At 42.0% G+C, this 18,973-nt stretch overlaps 1 protein-coding gene across 1 annotated transcript in view; it reads left to right on the forward strand.

The window, feature by feature from the left end:
• Positions 1-18,411: 18,411 nt before the first annotated feature.
• ETNPPL (ethanolamine-phosphate phospho-lyase) overlaps positions 18,412-18,973 on the forward strand; it is a 33,590-nt gene continuing 33,028 nt past the window's right edge. The window contains exon 1 of the mRNA XM_044301956.1: positions 18,412-18,558. Coding sequence (XP_044157891.1) covers positions 18,503-18,558 — 56 coding nt within the window. The 5' untranslated portion in view covers positions 18,412-18,502. The remainder of the gene's footprint in view (positions 18,559-18,973) is intronic.

Consider the following 18,973-nt stretch of genomic DNA (forward strand, 5'->3'; position numbering starts at 1 on the left):
CAGACTGATGCATTCTGAGCGGATCCGCATCCACTCAGAATGCATTAGGGCAGTACGGATCCGTTCGGGGCCGCTTGTAAGAGCCTTCAAACGGAACTCATAAGCGGAGCCCCGAACGCTAATGTGAAAGTAGCCTAAATATGTAGGTGTTTACATTATCCTCTTATTCATCAGCTATTCCCCTTCAGAAGCGCATTGCAATTGCAATGCATTTCCCATGTGTTTTTTTACTGTATGTATTCATGCGTCTTTTTACCTATAATTGTCTTTAATTATTTCTAATGACAGTACATATTCATAAAAAAATATATAAAATTCTGTAGTCGATACTTATGTTTGGAATACCCATATGTAAAAATAACATAAAATAAAATACTATCAAATAACATAAAAATAATTATAAATAAATAAAAACAAATAGTAGGATACATTCCATATAGAAATACTTCTAGCAAATATAATTCTATTCAATATAATACTGAGACAACTTGGGTTATTTCTGCATTTTCTGTATATATAACTCAATCCTGTATATGTCATTGATATATATATATATATATATATATATATATATCCCAACAATGTCCATTGATTTTCCTTTATTGAATTATTATGTATAATTTTATTAAACTTTTTTTTATTTATTTTTTTACTTTGTTTTTTGGTGAGTTTCTTTCTTACTCTTCATTAAAGAAATGACTGTGAACGAGAAGGCGAATGGGATGTGGGCTTCCCGCCAAGGGAAGATCGGAGTGCTGGTAACACAGCCAAATTCTGATTTCCCATCAGTGAAGGGCACCCACCCCTTTTTCTACAAGAAACCAAACTGCTCTAAATCAGCATTGAGTCCCCCAGGTAAGAGTGTATCAAAGTCAAAAATTCTCCTGGATTCTAGATGTGACATTCTAGCAATGTGTGGCAAAAAAAGAGAAGGAAGATCCAGCTCCAAATCACAACAGGAAAAAATTCTTTATTCACGGTAAAATCTTCACATACAGGACAATTTGTCAACGCGTTGCAGACCATATATCAATTGCGTTCCTTCTAATGACTGCAACTTATAGGTTCCCCACTCAGCTGGCCGTGCAATCAGTAACACGCACCGCCCGGAACAACATTCAAAGTCCGTCACCATCTGAAAAGTTACAAGTCGTGCAAAACTAGCCATCATAAAACAATTAAAAACCCAATTAAAAAAAAGCAGTCTCCATAAAAATGCACATACAAATGGCAAAATCATAAATCCCCTTAATATTGCAATATAAAATCGTGCCTTTTGTTTAAGCCAATGGGTTGACGGGAGACTAACTGAATTATCCAGAAAGCTTCTCTGTTTAATAGTTTTCTTTGATGGTCCCCCCACACCCCACCCCTCTAACAGGTATCCTAACTCTCTCAATGCCCTGTACCACTAAACTAGACGTATCTCTTCCATGAACAATCACAAAATGTAGACTGGCAGCAGATACATTGCGGCTTTTATAATTTGTGTCTCAGTATAGTTAGCTGTTGAAATACCCTACATGACTTCAGGAAACAAGAGGCAGAGAAATGCTGGGAGTTGTAGTTATCTCTTCTTATACCTCCTCCCTATAATGTTCTCTGATATCACCTACTAAACAATTTTGGATTGAAAATATGGTTGTGTGAATGTAGCCTTAACTCTTTCATGGATATGCATGTAAATTAGCACTATTCGGGGTACAGTTACCTTCGAACTGTTAACGGGAGCTGTGACATAAGAAAGTGCCACAGTGCCAGAGACTCTGAAGCAGTAGGCAAGGGACCAATCAAAGTGGTCCCTTGTTGAGGATCACTCTGATAGGTTAGTCTGTACAGAGCTTAATTCAGTGAAAAAAGATGGTCACAGACTCTGATTTCTTCAGAGTTGAGCCTGTACCAATGCCTCATTGCTACACAATGTGTGCCGTCTGCTGCCCGCTCTGTGCCCCCTGCTATCTCCGATGTGCTCCCTGCTGTCTCCTCTGTGCCCATATATCATATGGCTGGCACCATGCAGTATATTTATAGCATGGAGATGGCAGCGACTCAGGAACTGTACACATACAGCTGACACTTTGCTGCAATGGCTGAGATCGATGCTGACAGCAATCCCAGACGTTTATCCCGATTGAAGCCAACCGTAGAATATAAGGAGTTAACGCAATTGCAGAGTTCCATGGCAGCCATCAAATGGTCCACTTACAACCATCAAAAGGCAACAACTTACAAAGGCCTCTGGGCCTGCCATGTGGGCCTGCCATGTATTGAAGCCTACCAGGCCCTGGCCCAATACACAGTAATAGATGATTATTTCAGTGTACTGTACCAGACATCAGACCAGTGGATCTTCAAGGACCTAAGTGGGACTTAAAACAGTAAGAAAATAAAGAAACAAGAATTTCTATGAAAATAAAATAAAAACATTGCATTTATAATTGGTTAAAAAAATGAAAAATAAAAATACCAACACATAATTGGCATTGGTGTGTAATGACCTGAGCTATAAAAAAGGATCATATTATTTATCCTGCTCAGTGAACAAGGTAAAAAAAAATTAAAATAATTATTTAATTGGTGTTTTTATCACCTCACCTCCCAAGAAAATGGTATAAAAAGTTATGGGTGGTATAAAAATGGTATAAAAAGTTTTGCATATAGGGATGCAAAAAAATAATTTTAATAAAAAGTTTTTTTTATACGGTAATGCAAAAGTAGTAAAACATGAAAAAAAACTATGGAATATAAATTTGATATCATATAATTTTATCGACCTGCAAAATAAAGTTGTTATATCATATATACTGCACAGAGAACCCCATAAAAAATGAACACTGACAGAATTGCAATTTTTGCCCCACCTCACCTGCAAAAATATGGTATAAAAAGGAATCAAAGGGTCATTTGTACCCAAAATTGCACTAATAAAAAGTGCAACTTGTATTGCTAAAAATGAGCCCTCACATAGCTTAGTCAACAAAAAAAAATTAAAAGTTATGGCCCTTAAACTCTATTCCAGAAAATTCCATGATACAAAATCCAGATGCCGCTCCCCCCTTTCTGAACCCTGCAGTGTGCCCATAAATCAGTAAAAAAAAATGGGGCTGATGCAGCATTTTATTGGAAATTTTTAGCCATTTTCACAGCCAAGTGTTTCTAAATTCTATAAAAGCTTGTTGGTTAAAAGCACTAACTGCACCCCTCTATAAATTCCTTGAGGACTATTATTTTCAAAATGGTCACTCTTCAAATGAGACATGGCACCTAAAAACCTATCCAGCCCTCCACAATATGGCACTTCTTCCATTCTGAGCCCTGCAGTGTGCCCATACAACAGTTTACTTGCACATGTGGGGTATTTCTGTAAACTGCAGAATCAGGCTGTCATATTACCTAGGTAAAGCTGTGAGATGGCTGCGGTGTTACTGTGAGTGCTGATGGCTTCTCAAACTGATCAGATACTAATGACCTATCCAGAGGATAGGTCATCAGTATGTACAGTCATGTGAAAAAATTAGGACACCCTTTGAAAGCATGTGGTTTTTTGTAACATTTTTAATAAAAGGTTATTTCATCTCCGTTTCAACAATACAGAGAGATTAAAGTAATCCAACTAAACAAAGAAAACTGAAGAAAAGTCTTTTCAAGATCTTCTGTAAATGTCATTCTACAAAAATGCCTATTCTAACTGAGGAAAAAGATAGGACACCCTCACATGTATTCCCTCTTAAATTGGCTCAGATCTCACACAGGTATATCACACCAGGTGCACATAATTAGTAGATCGTTACTCTGCATGTTGAATGAGGCTTGCCCTATTTAAACCTCAGACATTTAGTTTGGTGTGCTCCTGACTGTTGAAGTGAGAGTGAGCACCATGGTGAGAGCAAAAGAGCTGTCAGAGGACTTCAGAAAAAAGATTGTAGCAGCCTATGAGTCTGGGAAGGGATTTAAAAAGATCTCAAAAGATTTTGAAATCAGCCATTCCACTGTCCGGAAGATAGTCTACAAGTGGAGGGCTTTCAAAACAACTGCCAACATGCCCAGGACTGGTCGCCCCAGCAAGTTCACCCCAAGAGCAGACCGCAAGATGCTAAAAGAGGTCTCCAAAAACCCTAAAGTGTCATCTCGAGAACTACAGCAGGCTCTGGCTACTGTTGATGTAGAAGTACATGCCTCTACAATCAGAAAGAGACTGTACAAGTTTAACTTGCATGGGAGGTGTGCAAGGAGGAAACCTTTGCTTTCCAAGAGAAACATCGAGGCCAGACTGACATTTGCCAGAGATAAAGTTGACAAAGACCAGGACTTCTGGAATAATGTTCTTTGGACAGATGAGTCCAAAATTGAATTATTTGGACACAACAGCAGAGGACATGTTTGGCGTAAACCAAACACAGCATTCCAAGAAAAGAACCTCATACCAACTGTGAAGCATGGAGGTGGAAGTGTCATGGTTTGGGGCTGCTTTGCTGCAGCAGGACCTGGTCAGCTCACCATCATAGAATCCACGATTAATTCTACTGTGTATCAGAAGGTGCTTGAAGAACATGTGAGACCATCAGTTAGAAAATTAAAGCTGAAGCGGAACTGGACCATGCAACATGACAATGACCCAAAACATACTAGTAAATCAACCAAAGATTGGCTGAAAAAGAAGAAATGGAGAGTCCTGGAATGGCCAAGTCAAAGTCCAGATTTGAATCCCATTGAGATGCTGTGGGGTGACTTGAAAAGGGCTGTACGTGCAAGAAACCCCTCAAACATCTCACAGCTGAAAAAGTTCTGCATTGAGGAGTGGGGTAAAATTTCCTCAGACCGATGTCGAAGACTGGTAGATGGCTACAAGAACCGTCTCACTGCAGTTATTTCAGCCAAAGGAGGTAACACTCGCTATTAGGGGCAAGGGTGTCCTATCTTTTTCCTCAGTTAGAATAGGCATTTTTGTAGAATGACATTTACAGAAGATCTTGAAAAGACTTTTCTTCAGTTTTCTTTGTTTAGTCGGATTACTTTAATCTCTCTGTATTGTTGAAACGGAGATGAAATAACCTTTTATTAAAAATGTTACAAAAAACCACATGCTTTCAAAGGGTGTCCTAATTTTTTCACATGACTGTAGGTCTCAGAAAACCCCTTTAAGCAAACAGTGACATGTCACTCAACGCATTTCCACACCAAATCATGCAATGCTTCATCAAGACTTATAGGTGATACACTGGTTAACCAAAAAGCCTGAACACTACTGATATCGAGGGCTGAGGAGTGCAGCTTACGGCACTATTACGGCTGACAAAGTGGAACAGTATAGTCTATATTCTAGAGTCTTAGCCTATCTGCTGCAGAGCTGTTCTTTATGTAATGGAAGGCAGGAAGGTGTCAGCTATTTTGGAGACAATGGAATGGCATTTTTGGTCTCCTAGTGATCTGCATACAAGTATACATAGACACTTTTCTGCTCTCTATTTCCTCTTATTTAATCTACTGTCTCTCTATGTCTGTCAATCTTGTTTTTCCTCCTCCCATAATCATGCCCGTGGCTTCAGTGCCTGCTTGAATTTGTACACAAAGGGGGTGCTACCTTACACTTTGTCAGTGGCTTTGCCAGGCTTGGGCACCAGGTACAAGTACTTCAGGCAACCACCACTATCATTTGTATTCACGTCCCCCTAGCTAGAAAAGGAAGCAGATGTCACCGTTAGACACCTTGCGAAAATATGTGACAAAGTATTTGATGTTGGTCCTGTGACATAAGCTTCACATCTCAAACATAGAGATAATCTTACAGCCTGCAGCAGGAAAGCACGAGTTGTGCTTATACAAATAGCGCTGTAACTAGCTAAAGGGCTATTGTAGTTTTTATCTAAGTCATAGTGCCTGTCACAGGGAGACTGTGTTTCGCAGGGGTAAGGTGGATATCATAGGTCATTTTGGCTGTTATGGGGTCATTAAATTGAGGAGGCTTGGAAGGAAATTCTTCAGAGCACCATCATAACTGGAAGAAATCTTCCAGTGCCAATCTCCTGCTAGAAGCTACAGCATGCCTCCCAAGTGTCCCTCTTTTTAAGCTGGGAATTGAATGCATAAATGAGCATTAATACATTTATTAAATTGCTCTTACTAAAGTATCTAAATAGTTTCTACTTGCATATTAGACTATAACTCCATTATTATGTGCAGTTTGGACCTTAAAATAAATATAATCTGATGATTTATGAGCTAATATCTAAATGGATATTAAAGTGCAAGAAAAAAATTGTCCCAGGGGCTCCACATGCTGTAAAAACATAAAGGTGGAGTTAGAGGCGCGGCTTAGTATGAAAAAAACTGCCATGATATGTGGCGCACCCTTTTTCCCTCTGTGATTTTCAAAAGTTGGGAAAGAAGAGAGTATAATGCCCATTATCCCTTTTTGCACCAAAGTATTAACCTGTGATATTTGGATAATGTGTATTTCTATGCAAAGCTCTTTCATATACTTGAATTTTCTGGATTACCTTGAATAATAACAATATATTAATATAATGTGGAATTTTGAGATATACAGGTGAAACTCAAAATTTTTTAATATTGTGAAAAGTTCATTTATTTCAGTAATGCAACTTAAAATGTGAAACTAACATATGAGATAGACTCATTATATGCAAAGCGAGATATTCCAAGCCTTTATTTGTTATAATTTGGATGCCTATGGCTCACAGCTTATGAAACCCCAAAGTCACAATTTTGAGGTACCCTTTGCTCAGGGGATATGGATTAATTAGCTGATAGAGTGTGACACATTGAGCCTAGAATATTGAACCCTTTCACAAAATTCTAATTTTAAGCTGCATTAATGCAATTCCTTTTAATTTGCATTACTGAAATAAATGAACTTTTGTACGATATTCTAACTTTTTGAGTTTCACCTGTATATGTGTATGCGGCGCATGTTGTTGGTGTTTTTCAGGTGAAGATGAGGAGATCCACAGCACCTAGCAAACCTAAAAAGTCGAGGCCATCTGTCAGAATACTTATTTACAGAGGATCTAAACTACTCCTGAAAGGCTGAGTGATCAGAGCAAGATCAGGAACCAAGTACAAGTAAGAACATCACCTTTTACTAAAGTGAGCTGGAGCTAACCTCTAGACTTCACCTCCAGGAGCCTGCTAATTTGGATTTGCAGCTTTACCCTTTTTGCCATCTGTATCCAAGACAAAGTGATGATATTGGATGCCTTACTACATATGACAAGTAACGTTCCTGTTTGGTTTAACTACTGTCTCACTCCTCATTCTTCTGCTCCATCTCTTAATTGCACCTTACAGTGCTGGCGTCACGAATACAGGGGCCCAGCCACCAAAGCACCCTAAGCATACCCAATACCATCAAGGGCACCTTAACTTCCATCTGGCTAGTGTTCTCTGCGATAGAGAGTGCCCCGGAGGATTTAGTGCTGCCTTCCTCATCACTGCGCGCCAACACAGGGAGCTGCAAACCGTGAGTACGACTACTACCCCCACCAGCCCACAGTGCACTCACATACTGCCCCTGTGGTCCATTCCACTGCAGTATAACTACAGCCCTTCTGCTTCTTGCATTCAGTCACCAGCACTGTCGGGAGGCTATGGTAACTGGCATAGATCAGGCCCAGAGGCCTTTGTGTAAGACCATGAACCGGGGAGGGCTACCCAGGATAGAGCAGATTCACAGACAAGAAAAGCAACCCCAACACCAGCATTTGTGCAAAATTAGAAATTTTACTAACAGTAGTAATAAACACAGCAATAACAGTAGTAACAAACACAGCAATATACAAACCGGATTCCCAAAAAGTTGGGACACTATACAAATCGTGAATAAAAACTGAATGCAATGATGTGGAGGTGCCAACTTCTAATATTTTATTCAGAATAGAACATAAATCACGGAACAAAAGTTTAAACTGAGAAAATGTACCATTTTAAGGGAAAAATATGTTGAATCAGAATTTCATGGTGTCAACAAATCCCCAAAAAGTTGGGACAAGGCCATTTTCACCACTGTGTGGCATCTCCCCTTCTTCTTACAACACTCAACAGAGGTCTGGGGACCGAGGAGACCAGTTTCTCAAGTTTAGAAATAGGATTGCTCTCCCATTCTTGTCTAATACAGGCCTCTGACTGTTCAATCGTCTTGGGCCTTCTTTGTTGCACCTTCCTCTTTATGATTCGCCAAATGTTCTCTATAGGTGAAAGATCTGGACTGCAGACTTGCCATTTCAGTACCGGGATCCTTCTCCTACGCAGCCATGATGTTGTGATTGATGCAGAATGAGGTCTGTCATTATCTTGTTGAAAAATGCAGGGTCTTTCCTGAAAGAGATGACGTCTGGATGGGAGCATATGTTGTTCTAGAACCTGAATATATTTCTCTGCATTGATGGTGCCTTTCCAGACATGCAAGCTGCCCATGCCACACGCACTCATACAACCCCATACCATCAGAGATGCAGGCTTCTGAACTGAGCGTTGATAACAACTTGGGTTGTCCTTGTCCTCTTTGGTCCGGATGACATGGCGTCCCAGATTTCCAAAAAGAACTTTGAATCGTGACTCGTCTGGCCACAGAACAGTCTTCTATTTTGCCACACTCCATTTTAAATGATCCCCCTGAGCTTGTGGATCTTGCTTAGAAATGGCTTCTTCTTTGCACTGTAGAGTTTCAGCTGGCAACGGCGGATGGCACGGTGGATTGTGTTCACTGACAATGGTTTCTGGAAGTATTCCTGAGCCCATTCTGTGATTTCCTTTACAGTAGCATTCCTGTTTGTGGTGCAGTGTCGTTTAAGGGCCCGGAGATCACGGGCATCCAGTATGGTTTTACGGCCTTGACCCTTACGCACAGAGATTGTTCCAGATTCTCTGAATCTTCGGATGATGTTATGCACAGTTGATGATGATAGATGCAAAGTCTTTGCAATTTTTCGCTGGGTAACACCTTTCTGATATTGCTCCACTATCTTTTTGCGCAACATTGTGGGAATTGGTGATCCTCTACCCATCTTGGCTTCTGAGAGACACTGCCACTCTGAGAAGCTCTTTTTTATACCCAATCATGTAGCCAATTGACCTAATTAGTGTTAATTGGTTTTCCAGCTCTTCGTTATGCTCAAATTTACATTTTCCAGCCTCTTATTGCTACTTGTCCCAATTTTTTTGGTATTTGTTGACACCGTGAAAATTTGAATCAAGGTATTTTTCCTTTAAAATTATACATTTATTCGGATTAAACGTTTGATCTGTCATCTGCGTTCTATTACAAATAAAATATTGACATTTGCCATCTCCACATCATTACATTCAGTTTTTATTCACAATTTGTTTAGTGCCCCAACTTTTTTGGAATCCGGTTTGTAGAAGTACACAAGATACCCTATATTCCAGGCTCAGAGTCACTCACTGTTCCTGTCCAATTGAAGAACCCTAACATGGCGGTGAACACAGCAGAGCCTGCAGGTCGATACTGTGCCGCAGGGGAACAGACCTTACCGATGGCGCACACGGCAGAGCCTACAAGTCAATTCCGTGCCGCTGAATCACTGAGTATGTACTGTATCCGCTGGTTTCTCCAAACCAAACAGCAAGTCCCTGACACAACATGTGATCCTGCAGGACCTGTAACTTTGACCCTCTGTTCTGATCAGCTTCATGACACCAATGCTCACAAAATGGCGGACTGCTTCTTCTCCAGGCTGAGTTACTTCACCTCTTATGGCAGCCCCGACCATTCCACGGCTCTTCCAGCCTTCCAGAAACCGATCCTCTCTCTCCTGGATGCCATTTGGATCACTGACAGCCATCAGTCACTTCCAACAGTGACTCTGGCCACTCCAAGTTCCACTGATGCGAGGAGGGCACACAATGCTATCTTCCAGTGTTTGCCCAGACATGTCTGCCCTGCTCACCATTTCCTGCTTCCTCACAGCAGCAGCAGCATGAGTCATCATCTCCACCTCTTATGCATATTCAAATACTTAGCAGTAGCTTAGCTGCTTGGGGAAATAGCAGCCTCTTGTGGCAAAACTGCACAATGACAAACAATGACAACTCTAACAACTAAAAGTTCACATCAACAGTATTAGAAACCGTATTTAAGCAATGGTGACCGTTTCACCCTCTTACATATTGTAAGACAGTGACAGGTCTCACACAGGTTAAAGGCAAGGAAGGGGTGGATAGTGCGCTCCACACCCCTATTCCACCACAGGTGAGATCAGCTGGAGGTACTCAGGCTGGCATAAAGCACCTCCCAGGGTGTCAGTAAGGGGGGAGTGTGTTACCCGCGAACAGAGGCCTGGTGAGGCTCTGTAAGTGTGGTCTCAGCCGGGCAAGACTGAGGGACCACTAGGCTGGGAGATAGCCTGGATTTGGGGAACAAAGCGACACCTGGGAGGGTCCCAGGGCCATGGTCAGGCGGACTATTGAGCCCCAATCCCCCACAAGTGACACTGGACTGGAGACAGTGGGTGTACTGTGCTCTGTACACCCAGGAGGCTGTGGGACATTGGCTGGGAAAGCCGCATGGGTTCAAGTGTGTGTGAATGGTGACTTAGGTAAGTCAGGAATACTGTGTTTAGTTAGAGCCTGGACAGGCGAGTGTTTATTGTTTTGCTTTTGCTGGTGTGCCACAATAAATGCAATGGACCTTAAACCTGGTGTCCTGAAGCCGTCTCTGTGAGGATGATCCCCTGAAAGGAAGCTACCCCTCACAATATGTACAGGTGACTATGTCCTGACATTAAGAAGAAGATACATTCTTCTTAGCATGTTTACTAGAATTTGGACTCTGACACTGACCTCTGCTTTATTTCTGTATTCTACTCTCAGATTTGTCATCTGGTACTTGTTGTCTCACCATCTGGTTTTACACTGGGTTCTACTTTTACACAACACAAAAGGCTGTTCAAGAGATAAGTGCAATGCTGAACGGCAAATATATTTTTATTTCACCACTAATACACGCCAAACAGGGCTTTAGAATATAGCACTGCACCGCTGAATGGCAATTAGGCCCTAATTATTTTCTACTTTTAAACAACACAAAAGGCTTTTCATCGGATAAGTGCAACGCTCAAAGGTGAATATATTTTAATTTTGCCACTAATACACGGCAAACAGGGCTTCAGAATATATCACTGCACCGCTGAACGGTAATTAGGCCCTAATTGTTTTCTACTTTTACACAACAAAAAAAGCTTTTCAAGAGATAAGTGCAATGCTAAAAGGAGAATATATTCTATTTCACCACTAATACATGGCAAATAGGGCTGTAGAATATATCACTGCACCGCTGAATAGTAATTAGGCCCTAATTAGTTTCTACTTTTACACAACACAAAAGGCTTTTCAACAAATAAGTGCAACGCAGAACGGCGAATATATTTTTATTTTGCCACTAATACACAGCAAACAGGGCTTTAAAATAAATCACTGCACTGCACAAGGGCCAATATATTTTTCTTTTGCCACTAATACACGGCAAAAAGGCCTTCACAACATATAACTGCACCACACAAGAGCAAATGAGACGTACTCTAGAAATATTTCCTTGTAAAAAAAAACCTGTTAATGGCTGTATCAAACATCACTTGCATCCCCACTAACAAGAAATGTTTGCTGGAATTACAGCGCTATATAATAGCAATTTGGATCCCCAGTCAGTGCACCAAGATGTAATAGGATTGTTCCTATTACCCAGGCTATAACCTCCCCTACTGAACCCTGTTCAACATAAATGCTGTGGAATGATTTCTCCCTATCCTTTTCCCTATCCTATCAAGTCTTTGCTATACGTCTCTCCCTGCACTAAGTACGCTGAAAATGGCAGAATCTAAGATGGCTGCTGCTGGCTGCTGATTGGCTGCATGCATGGCATTATGGGTGATCCCGCCTTCCCAGAGTTCCTTTTTCCATGTCCTCACACATGCAGCAGCCATTTTAGAAAAAAAATGCAATTCGTTACCACAAAGCGCGAGGAAATTTGGCTTCGGTGCGAATCGAATTTTTCCTGAAATTCGGATATAATTCCACTTCGTCAGCTTTGATTCGCTCATCTCTCATGGCAGTATTTTGAAAGTGCACAGTTTGTGAAATGTTCGCGTGCTGGTGTGGTGAAAGTGTATTTTGATTGCACAAATGGCATCTTTGCAAATAAGTGTTGTGGAAACTGCAGAGCACCACATGCCATTGATGTGAGAGGCAAACGTTAGCTAAGAAGACGAGTAAGGGCAGACCAACACGTGGAGCAGCTTACCGCCAAAATAAACCAGGAGCTACCAGTCGTGTGTCTTAAACAACAGTTCGGCGAACCTTATTGCGTATGGGGCTCTGAAGCAGATGGATGGTCACTGCACCTCTGCTAATGAAGTTGCATCGGCACAAAAGGCTTACATTTTTGCCCCAGTATCAGAATTGGACCTCTGCTGATTAACAAAGGGTTGCCTTCCTCAATGGGTCACGTCTTCTGCTTCATCAAACGTTTGGACTTTGGCATGTCAGGTGAGAAACATCAGAGAACAAACACCCTACAAACAATGCCATGTGCAAATGAGGGCAAAGTAAAAAAAAAAAAAAGATCTGTTAAAAACATGGGCAGCTCCACTCAGGAAACAGGTGACTGTGCCACTGATCACTAGCTTCCTGGATGCTGAGTTCCTGTTCACTGTTCCCTGACTGACATTCAGCTCTTTAACATAAACCCCATAGATACTATTAGGCCCCTTTCACACGGGCGAGTTTTCCGCGTAGGTGCAATGCGCGAGGTGAACGCATTGCACCCGCACTGAATCCGGACCCATTGATTTCTATGGGGCTGTGCACATGAGCGGTGATTTTCACGCATCACTTGTGCGTTGCGTGAAAATCGCAGCAAGCTCTATTTTGTGAATTTTTCACGCAACGCAGGCCCCATAGAAGTGAATGGGGCTGCGTGAAAATCGCAAGCATCTGCAAGCAAGTGCGGATGCGGTGCGATTTTCATGCACGGTTGCTAGGAGACGATAGGGATGGGGACCCGATCATTATTATTTTCCCTTATAACATGGAAAATAATAGCATTCTGAATACAGAATGCTAAGTAAAATAGGGCTGGAGGGGTTAAAAAAATAAAAAAAAATTGAACTCAACTTAATCCACTTGTTCGCGCAGCCGGCATCTCTTCTGTCTTCTTCTTTGAGGAATAGGACCTTTGATGACGTCACTGCACTCATCACATGGTCCATCACATGATTGTTTACCTCGTTGCGGCAGGCTCCGCAGGGATAGACCAGGCCAGGGGGCGGCTGGTGCCCGGAGCTGCCGGTGGGTTTGCTCGGAGGGGGGATGTTGTTGACTTCAGGGGGGCTGCTGAAGGTGAGAGGCGGAATGGCGGGTGGTTGAGAGGGTGCAAGGAGGACAGCAGTGGTTGACGTGGCTGAAGATGGACCAGGAGGAGGATGGTGGCTTTGAGTTTGTGTGCTGCTTGTACCCATGTGTTGATCCCATAGGCGTTTGTGATGTGAGATCATGTGCCTTCATAAAGCAGTTGTACCTAGGTGCGTGTTGGACGTCCCACGACTCAGTTTCCTTTGGCACAGGTTGCAAATGGCATCGCTGTTATCAGAGGCAGACACACAAAAAAAATGCCACACTGCTGAGCTTTGCAATGACGGCATTCTGGTGGTGGCAACAGCATGCGTTGATTGGCGTGCTGTCTGGCTGACCCCGGGTGCTGATACATGCTGTCTGACTGTGCCACTAGCTCCTTGCGACGACCTCCCCCTGCTTCTAACTCGTCTCCTCCTCCTCTCTGTCTCCCCATCTGAACTTTCCCCCTGTTCTTCTTCTCTTCGAGCGGGCACCCACGTGACATCCACGGACACATTGTCATCATCAACCGCTTCACTTGTATCTGACAACTCAGCAAAGGAAGCAGCAGCGGGTACAACATCATCATCATCATACCGTATGTCCATCTGTGTAATGCTGCCTGACTGAGACACATCCCTGTTATCTACATCCTCTGGCAATAATGGTTGCGCATAACTAATTTCTTCCAACTGATGTGTAAATAACTCCTCTGACAGATCAAGTGAAGCGGCTGAGGTGCTAGTGTCGGTCGGTGGTGGTGGCAGGCGGGCGAGTGGTAACTTGAGAGGTGCTCGAAGCTGAGCTGGATGAGGATGGTGCGTCAAGGTTCAGAGCGGAAGCTGTAGAAGATTGGGTGTCCTGTGTTAGCCAGTCAACTATGTCCTCAGAACTTTTCGAGTTCAGGGTACATGGCCTCTGAACACTGGGCATTAGGGCCAAAGGGAATCACAGCACCACGACGGCCCCTGCGGGGTGGCCTGCCTCTGCCTGTCATTTTTTTTAGATTAGTTTAGTTGTACTATGCGTGCAAGCTACTGTGACACCAGATATGAGTGGTACTGTGCACTGGCAGAAGTTGGCAGAGTAGATGCTGTAGGCCTGACACACATGCTTGCAGACAAATAACTGCTATTCAATCTATTACAGTCAAAATAGTGTTTTTTTATATAATCTACTGACACCAGATATGAGTTGCGCTGGTGACACTATGCGCTTGCAGGGCCTGCAACACACACGCGTGCAGGCAAGTGACTGCTATTATTTCACAGTCAAAATTGTTTCGTTTTTTTTAAATGTAATCTACTGTGATGACACCAGATATGAGTTGCGCTGGTGACACTATGCGCTTGCAGGGCCTGAAACACACACGCGTGCAGGCAACTGCTATTATTTCACAGTCAAATTTTATTTTATTTTATGTAATCTACTGTGATGACACCAGATATGAGTTGTGCTGGTGACACTATGCGCTTGCAGGGCCTGAAACACACACGCGTGCAGGCAACTGACTGCTATTATTTCACAGTAAATTTTTTTATATTTTTTTAAATGTAATCTACTGTAACACAAGATATGAGTTGCGCTGGTGACACTATGTGCTTGCAGGGCCTGAAACACACACGCGTGCAGGCAACTGACTGCTATTATATTACAGTCCAAAAAGTTTTTTGTTTTTTTTATGCAAGCTACTGTGACACCAGATATGAATGGTGGCACTGGGCAAGTGGGCACAGTATACGCTGTGAGCCTGACACACACGCTGGCAGGCAACTGCAATTAGATTACACAGGGAAAAAAAAAAAAAAAAAGACTGATGTTCTATCCCTAAAAAGGGCTTTTTGGGGTGCTGTCCTTACAGCAGAGATCAGATGAGTCTTTCAGGACTGTAGTGGACACTGAATACACTGGCCTAGCTATCGATTTCCCTATTAAATCAGCAGCAGCACTCTCCCTCCTCTCACTGTGAATGCAGCTTCCGAATGAATCTAAAATGGATGCTGTCCAGGAGGTGGAAGGGTATGGGAGGGAGGGTCTTCTGCTGATTGGCTGGAATGTGTCTGCTGACTGTGAGGTACAGGGTCAAAGTTTATTCAATGATGATGAATAGGAGGCGGACCGAACATCGCATATGTTCGCCTGCCGCGAACGCGAACAAACTATGTTCACCAGCGAATAGTTCGGGACATCTCTATCTAGAAATACATCCAGGCCCCTCTTGAACTCTTTTAGTGAACTTACAATCACCACCTCCTCAGTCAGAGAGTTCCATAGTCTAACTGCTCTTACCGTAAAGAATCCTCTTCTATGTTTGTGTACAAACCTTCTTTCCTCCAGATGCAGACGATGTCCCTTCGTCACAGTCACAGTCCTGGGGATAAATAGATGTTGGGATAGATCTCTGTACTGACCCCTGATATATTTATACATAGTTATTAGATCCCCCTCAATCGTCTTTTTTCTAAAGTGAATAACCCTAATTTTGATAATCTACCAGGGAACTGTAGTACACCCATCCCAGTTATCACCTTACTTTCCCTTCTCTGAACTCTCTCCAGCTCTGCTATGTCTGCCTTGTTCACAGGAGCCCAGAACTGTACACAGTATACTCCATGTGTGGTCTGACTAGTGATTTGTTCTCATCACAGGGATCTATGCCCCTTTTGATGCAACCCATTATCTTACTGGCCTTGGCATCAGCTGCCTGACACTGGTTTCTGCAGCTTAGTTTGTTCACTAAAATTCCTAAGTCCTTTTTGATGTCAGTGTTACCCAGTGTTTTACCATTCAGTATGTACTGGTGACATGTATTTTTCCTGTACTGGTGACATCACAAGTTAGTTGTATCTGTATCCTAGTAAGAGGCTCTTGGTGGGGTATTGACTCTGGTCACACTCAAGCTATTGTACTGTAACTTCTGGCTAACTGTCTATCTTCCAAGTGTGGTGTATACATCAATAAACTTTTCTGTTCTACACGGCCAGTACATATATCTTGCCTTCCTGGCTTAATCACAATTTCCAATAACAAATCACATTGTCCTTAGAGGAATGTGGTTTCAAATACAGCTTGTACTTCACTGTAGATTGTGAACAGGCACCATAGGCTAACTCCTGTATCACATTGGGTGCTAGTGGAGTCCATAGGCTGAGGTAACACTCTCATCTCCATCAGTCTCTCCTTATACTCCTCAACACTCTGGGTTTCTGTTATTGCTTTCTTGGGGCCTACCCTTTGCCTGCTCACACCTCAGAGGGGTAGCTACTTGTCAGCTTACTTGGCTTCTGAAGGTTTCAGTGAATCCAGCTTAGCTTTGGTTGGCCTAATACCTCGTCTGACTCTATGGTCTGGCTGAGGTGTCTGACTTAGGTTTAGCTTACCTTGGCTGCAGACTAAACTTTCTCTGACTATACTTCAGTGTTCTGGTCTAGATTGACCTTGCTCTTCCTGAGCTAAACTCCACTCCCTTGCACTTCCTGCACCCTGTTCAATATATACATCTGTAGTACCAGCACCACCTACGGGGGACTGGGTGTGTCTAGAAAAGTGTAAACAGCCAGTTAGAAGGAACTACAGCAATATACATCCATATTATAAAATGACATTCTGCAAATACCCTTACATATACAGGGCCCCACACTGCATTTCTACCTCCCTAATATACTCATATACCCCAAAATATGTAACACTAAGGCCTCATGAACATAGTTTCGGTCATTTCTATGGGTTCACAAAAAATCCATGTGGGCGTTCTGCAAATTATACTACATGTCCTAGTCTTGAGTGAAGACTAGCCAGTTTGAGTGAAAAATGTGGCATGTACAGGGTCATTATCTGTATTTTGTGTATCCACAATTTGCATACCCCAAAATGGACCACTTTGAGCATACTCCAGGAGTTTTACCTGGCATTCGCAATACACGTGCAGTGTTTCAGGAACATTAGATGGCTCCAAAATGAAAATAAAAACATATAAACAATAAGAAATAAACATTATGGGCATCGCCGCATGTGAAAGCTCCCGTACTATTAAAATATTGCAAAATTTATCCGATATGGCAAACAGTGAAATGAAAAAAAAAAAGTCAAAATGGCCGATTTGCCGTATTTTGGTCGCTTCACCTCCCACAATTTTTTTTTATAAAAATTCATCAAAAAGTAAAACATATTCCAATGTGGTATCAAAAGTACAGATTGTCTTGCAAAAAATTTGCCTTCACACAGCCCCATAAACATAACTACAAAAAAGTTATAGGGGTCAGAATATGGTGACGAAGGGAAAAAAAATAAAAAAAATTCAAGGTTTTAATTTTTTTTCAGTATTAAAATGCAAGAAAAACTTTATATATGTGCTATCATCGTAATCGTACTGACCTAGAGAATTAAAGTAACAGGTCAGTTTTACCATATAGATACAAAAATATGACCCATAAATCCCCATTTTTTTGTCTCCAATTTTATCCTATTTGGAATTTTTTTTCACCTCCCCACTACACTGTATACAATATTAAATGGTGGAATTAGAAAGCGCAACTTATCTCGCAAAAAAACAAGCCCTCTACAGCTATGTGAATGGAATAATAAAAAAGTAATGGCCCTGGAAAGGCAAAGAGTGGAAAACTAAACTGTAGAAAGGATAAAAACCTCCGGGGCAGGTTAAAGCCAACCCAAATGCTATGACCTAAAAACCCATAAAAACATGACAGAATGCACAAACGTATGTACTTATATCAGGAAGACTGGAAAAAAGCAGTTGTTATCAGGGTGAAGTCTAGTCTCTAGAGTATAAAACAGAAAGAAGAAAACAATAATGTTTCAAAGTCTGTCAGATAACCATAATTAGTCTTACCCCATAGAAATGAATGTATACGGTAAGTACATTATCTACATAGTAGCTAGCATGCATTACGTTAAGTAGAGCAAACATTTGGAAAGTTAACCATTTTCTAGCCCCTCATCATTGGAGGAGAGGAGTTAATGTCAGGCTGGGGCGTTAGAGGGAGTGGAGGAGGCTGTGCCCTCAGAAAGCTCAGCAAGCTTATAAATAGAGTGAGCGAGCAGCCTGCGGTCATACAACTGTCCTGGGAGCCCAGCAGACCTGAAGTTCTGAGCCAAGAGAAGACTGACTGGAGCAGAGATGTGTGAGCCATACTCCAAGGAGAAAACCATTGAAATGAGGAAAAAGTACATAGGGTAAGCTCAGAGGCACAGCTGCTATCAAGCATATGGAATATTAACAGTACACTTAGGGGGCATTGCTATAATATCTGCAGCTTCAGCTAAATTGTTTTGCTGTGAAGATTTCACAATGCGGACAACGTCTTTACCCTGAGAAGTTGAGTTTTTCTTTGGTATTGTACAATATGTTACTAGGTGCTAGGACATGTAATATGAGATCATGCACAACCGATCTTCAGGTTGTAACAAACCCAGGCAATACTGTTAGTGTTCTCTTCTTTACCTTTGATGGTGACTGCATTAGGATGGCATGCATCATGAAGAGCCTAAGGGTACTTTCACACTAGCGTTATCCTTTTCCGGCATAGAGTTCCTTCTTAGGGGCTCAATACCAGAAAAAAACAGATCAGTTTTATCCTAATGCATTCTG

The sequence above is a fragment of the Bufo gargarizans genome, chromosome 1 (genome assembly GCF_014858855.1).
Source record: "Bufo gargarizans isolate SCDJY-AF-19 chromosome 1, ASM1485885v1, whole genome shotgun sequence".
Classification (NCBI taxonomy): Eukaryota; Metazoa; Chordata; class Amphibia; order Anura; family Bufonidae; genus Bufo; species Bufo gargarizans.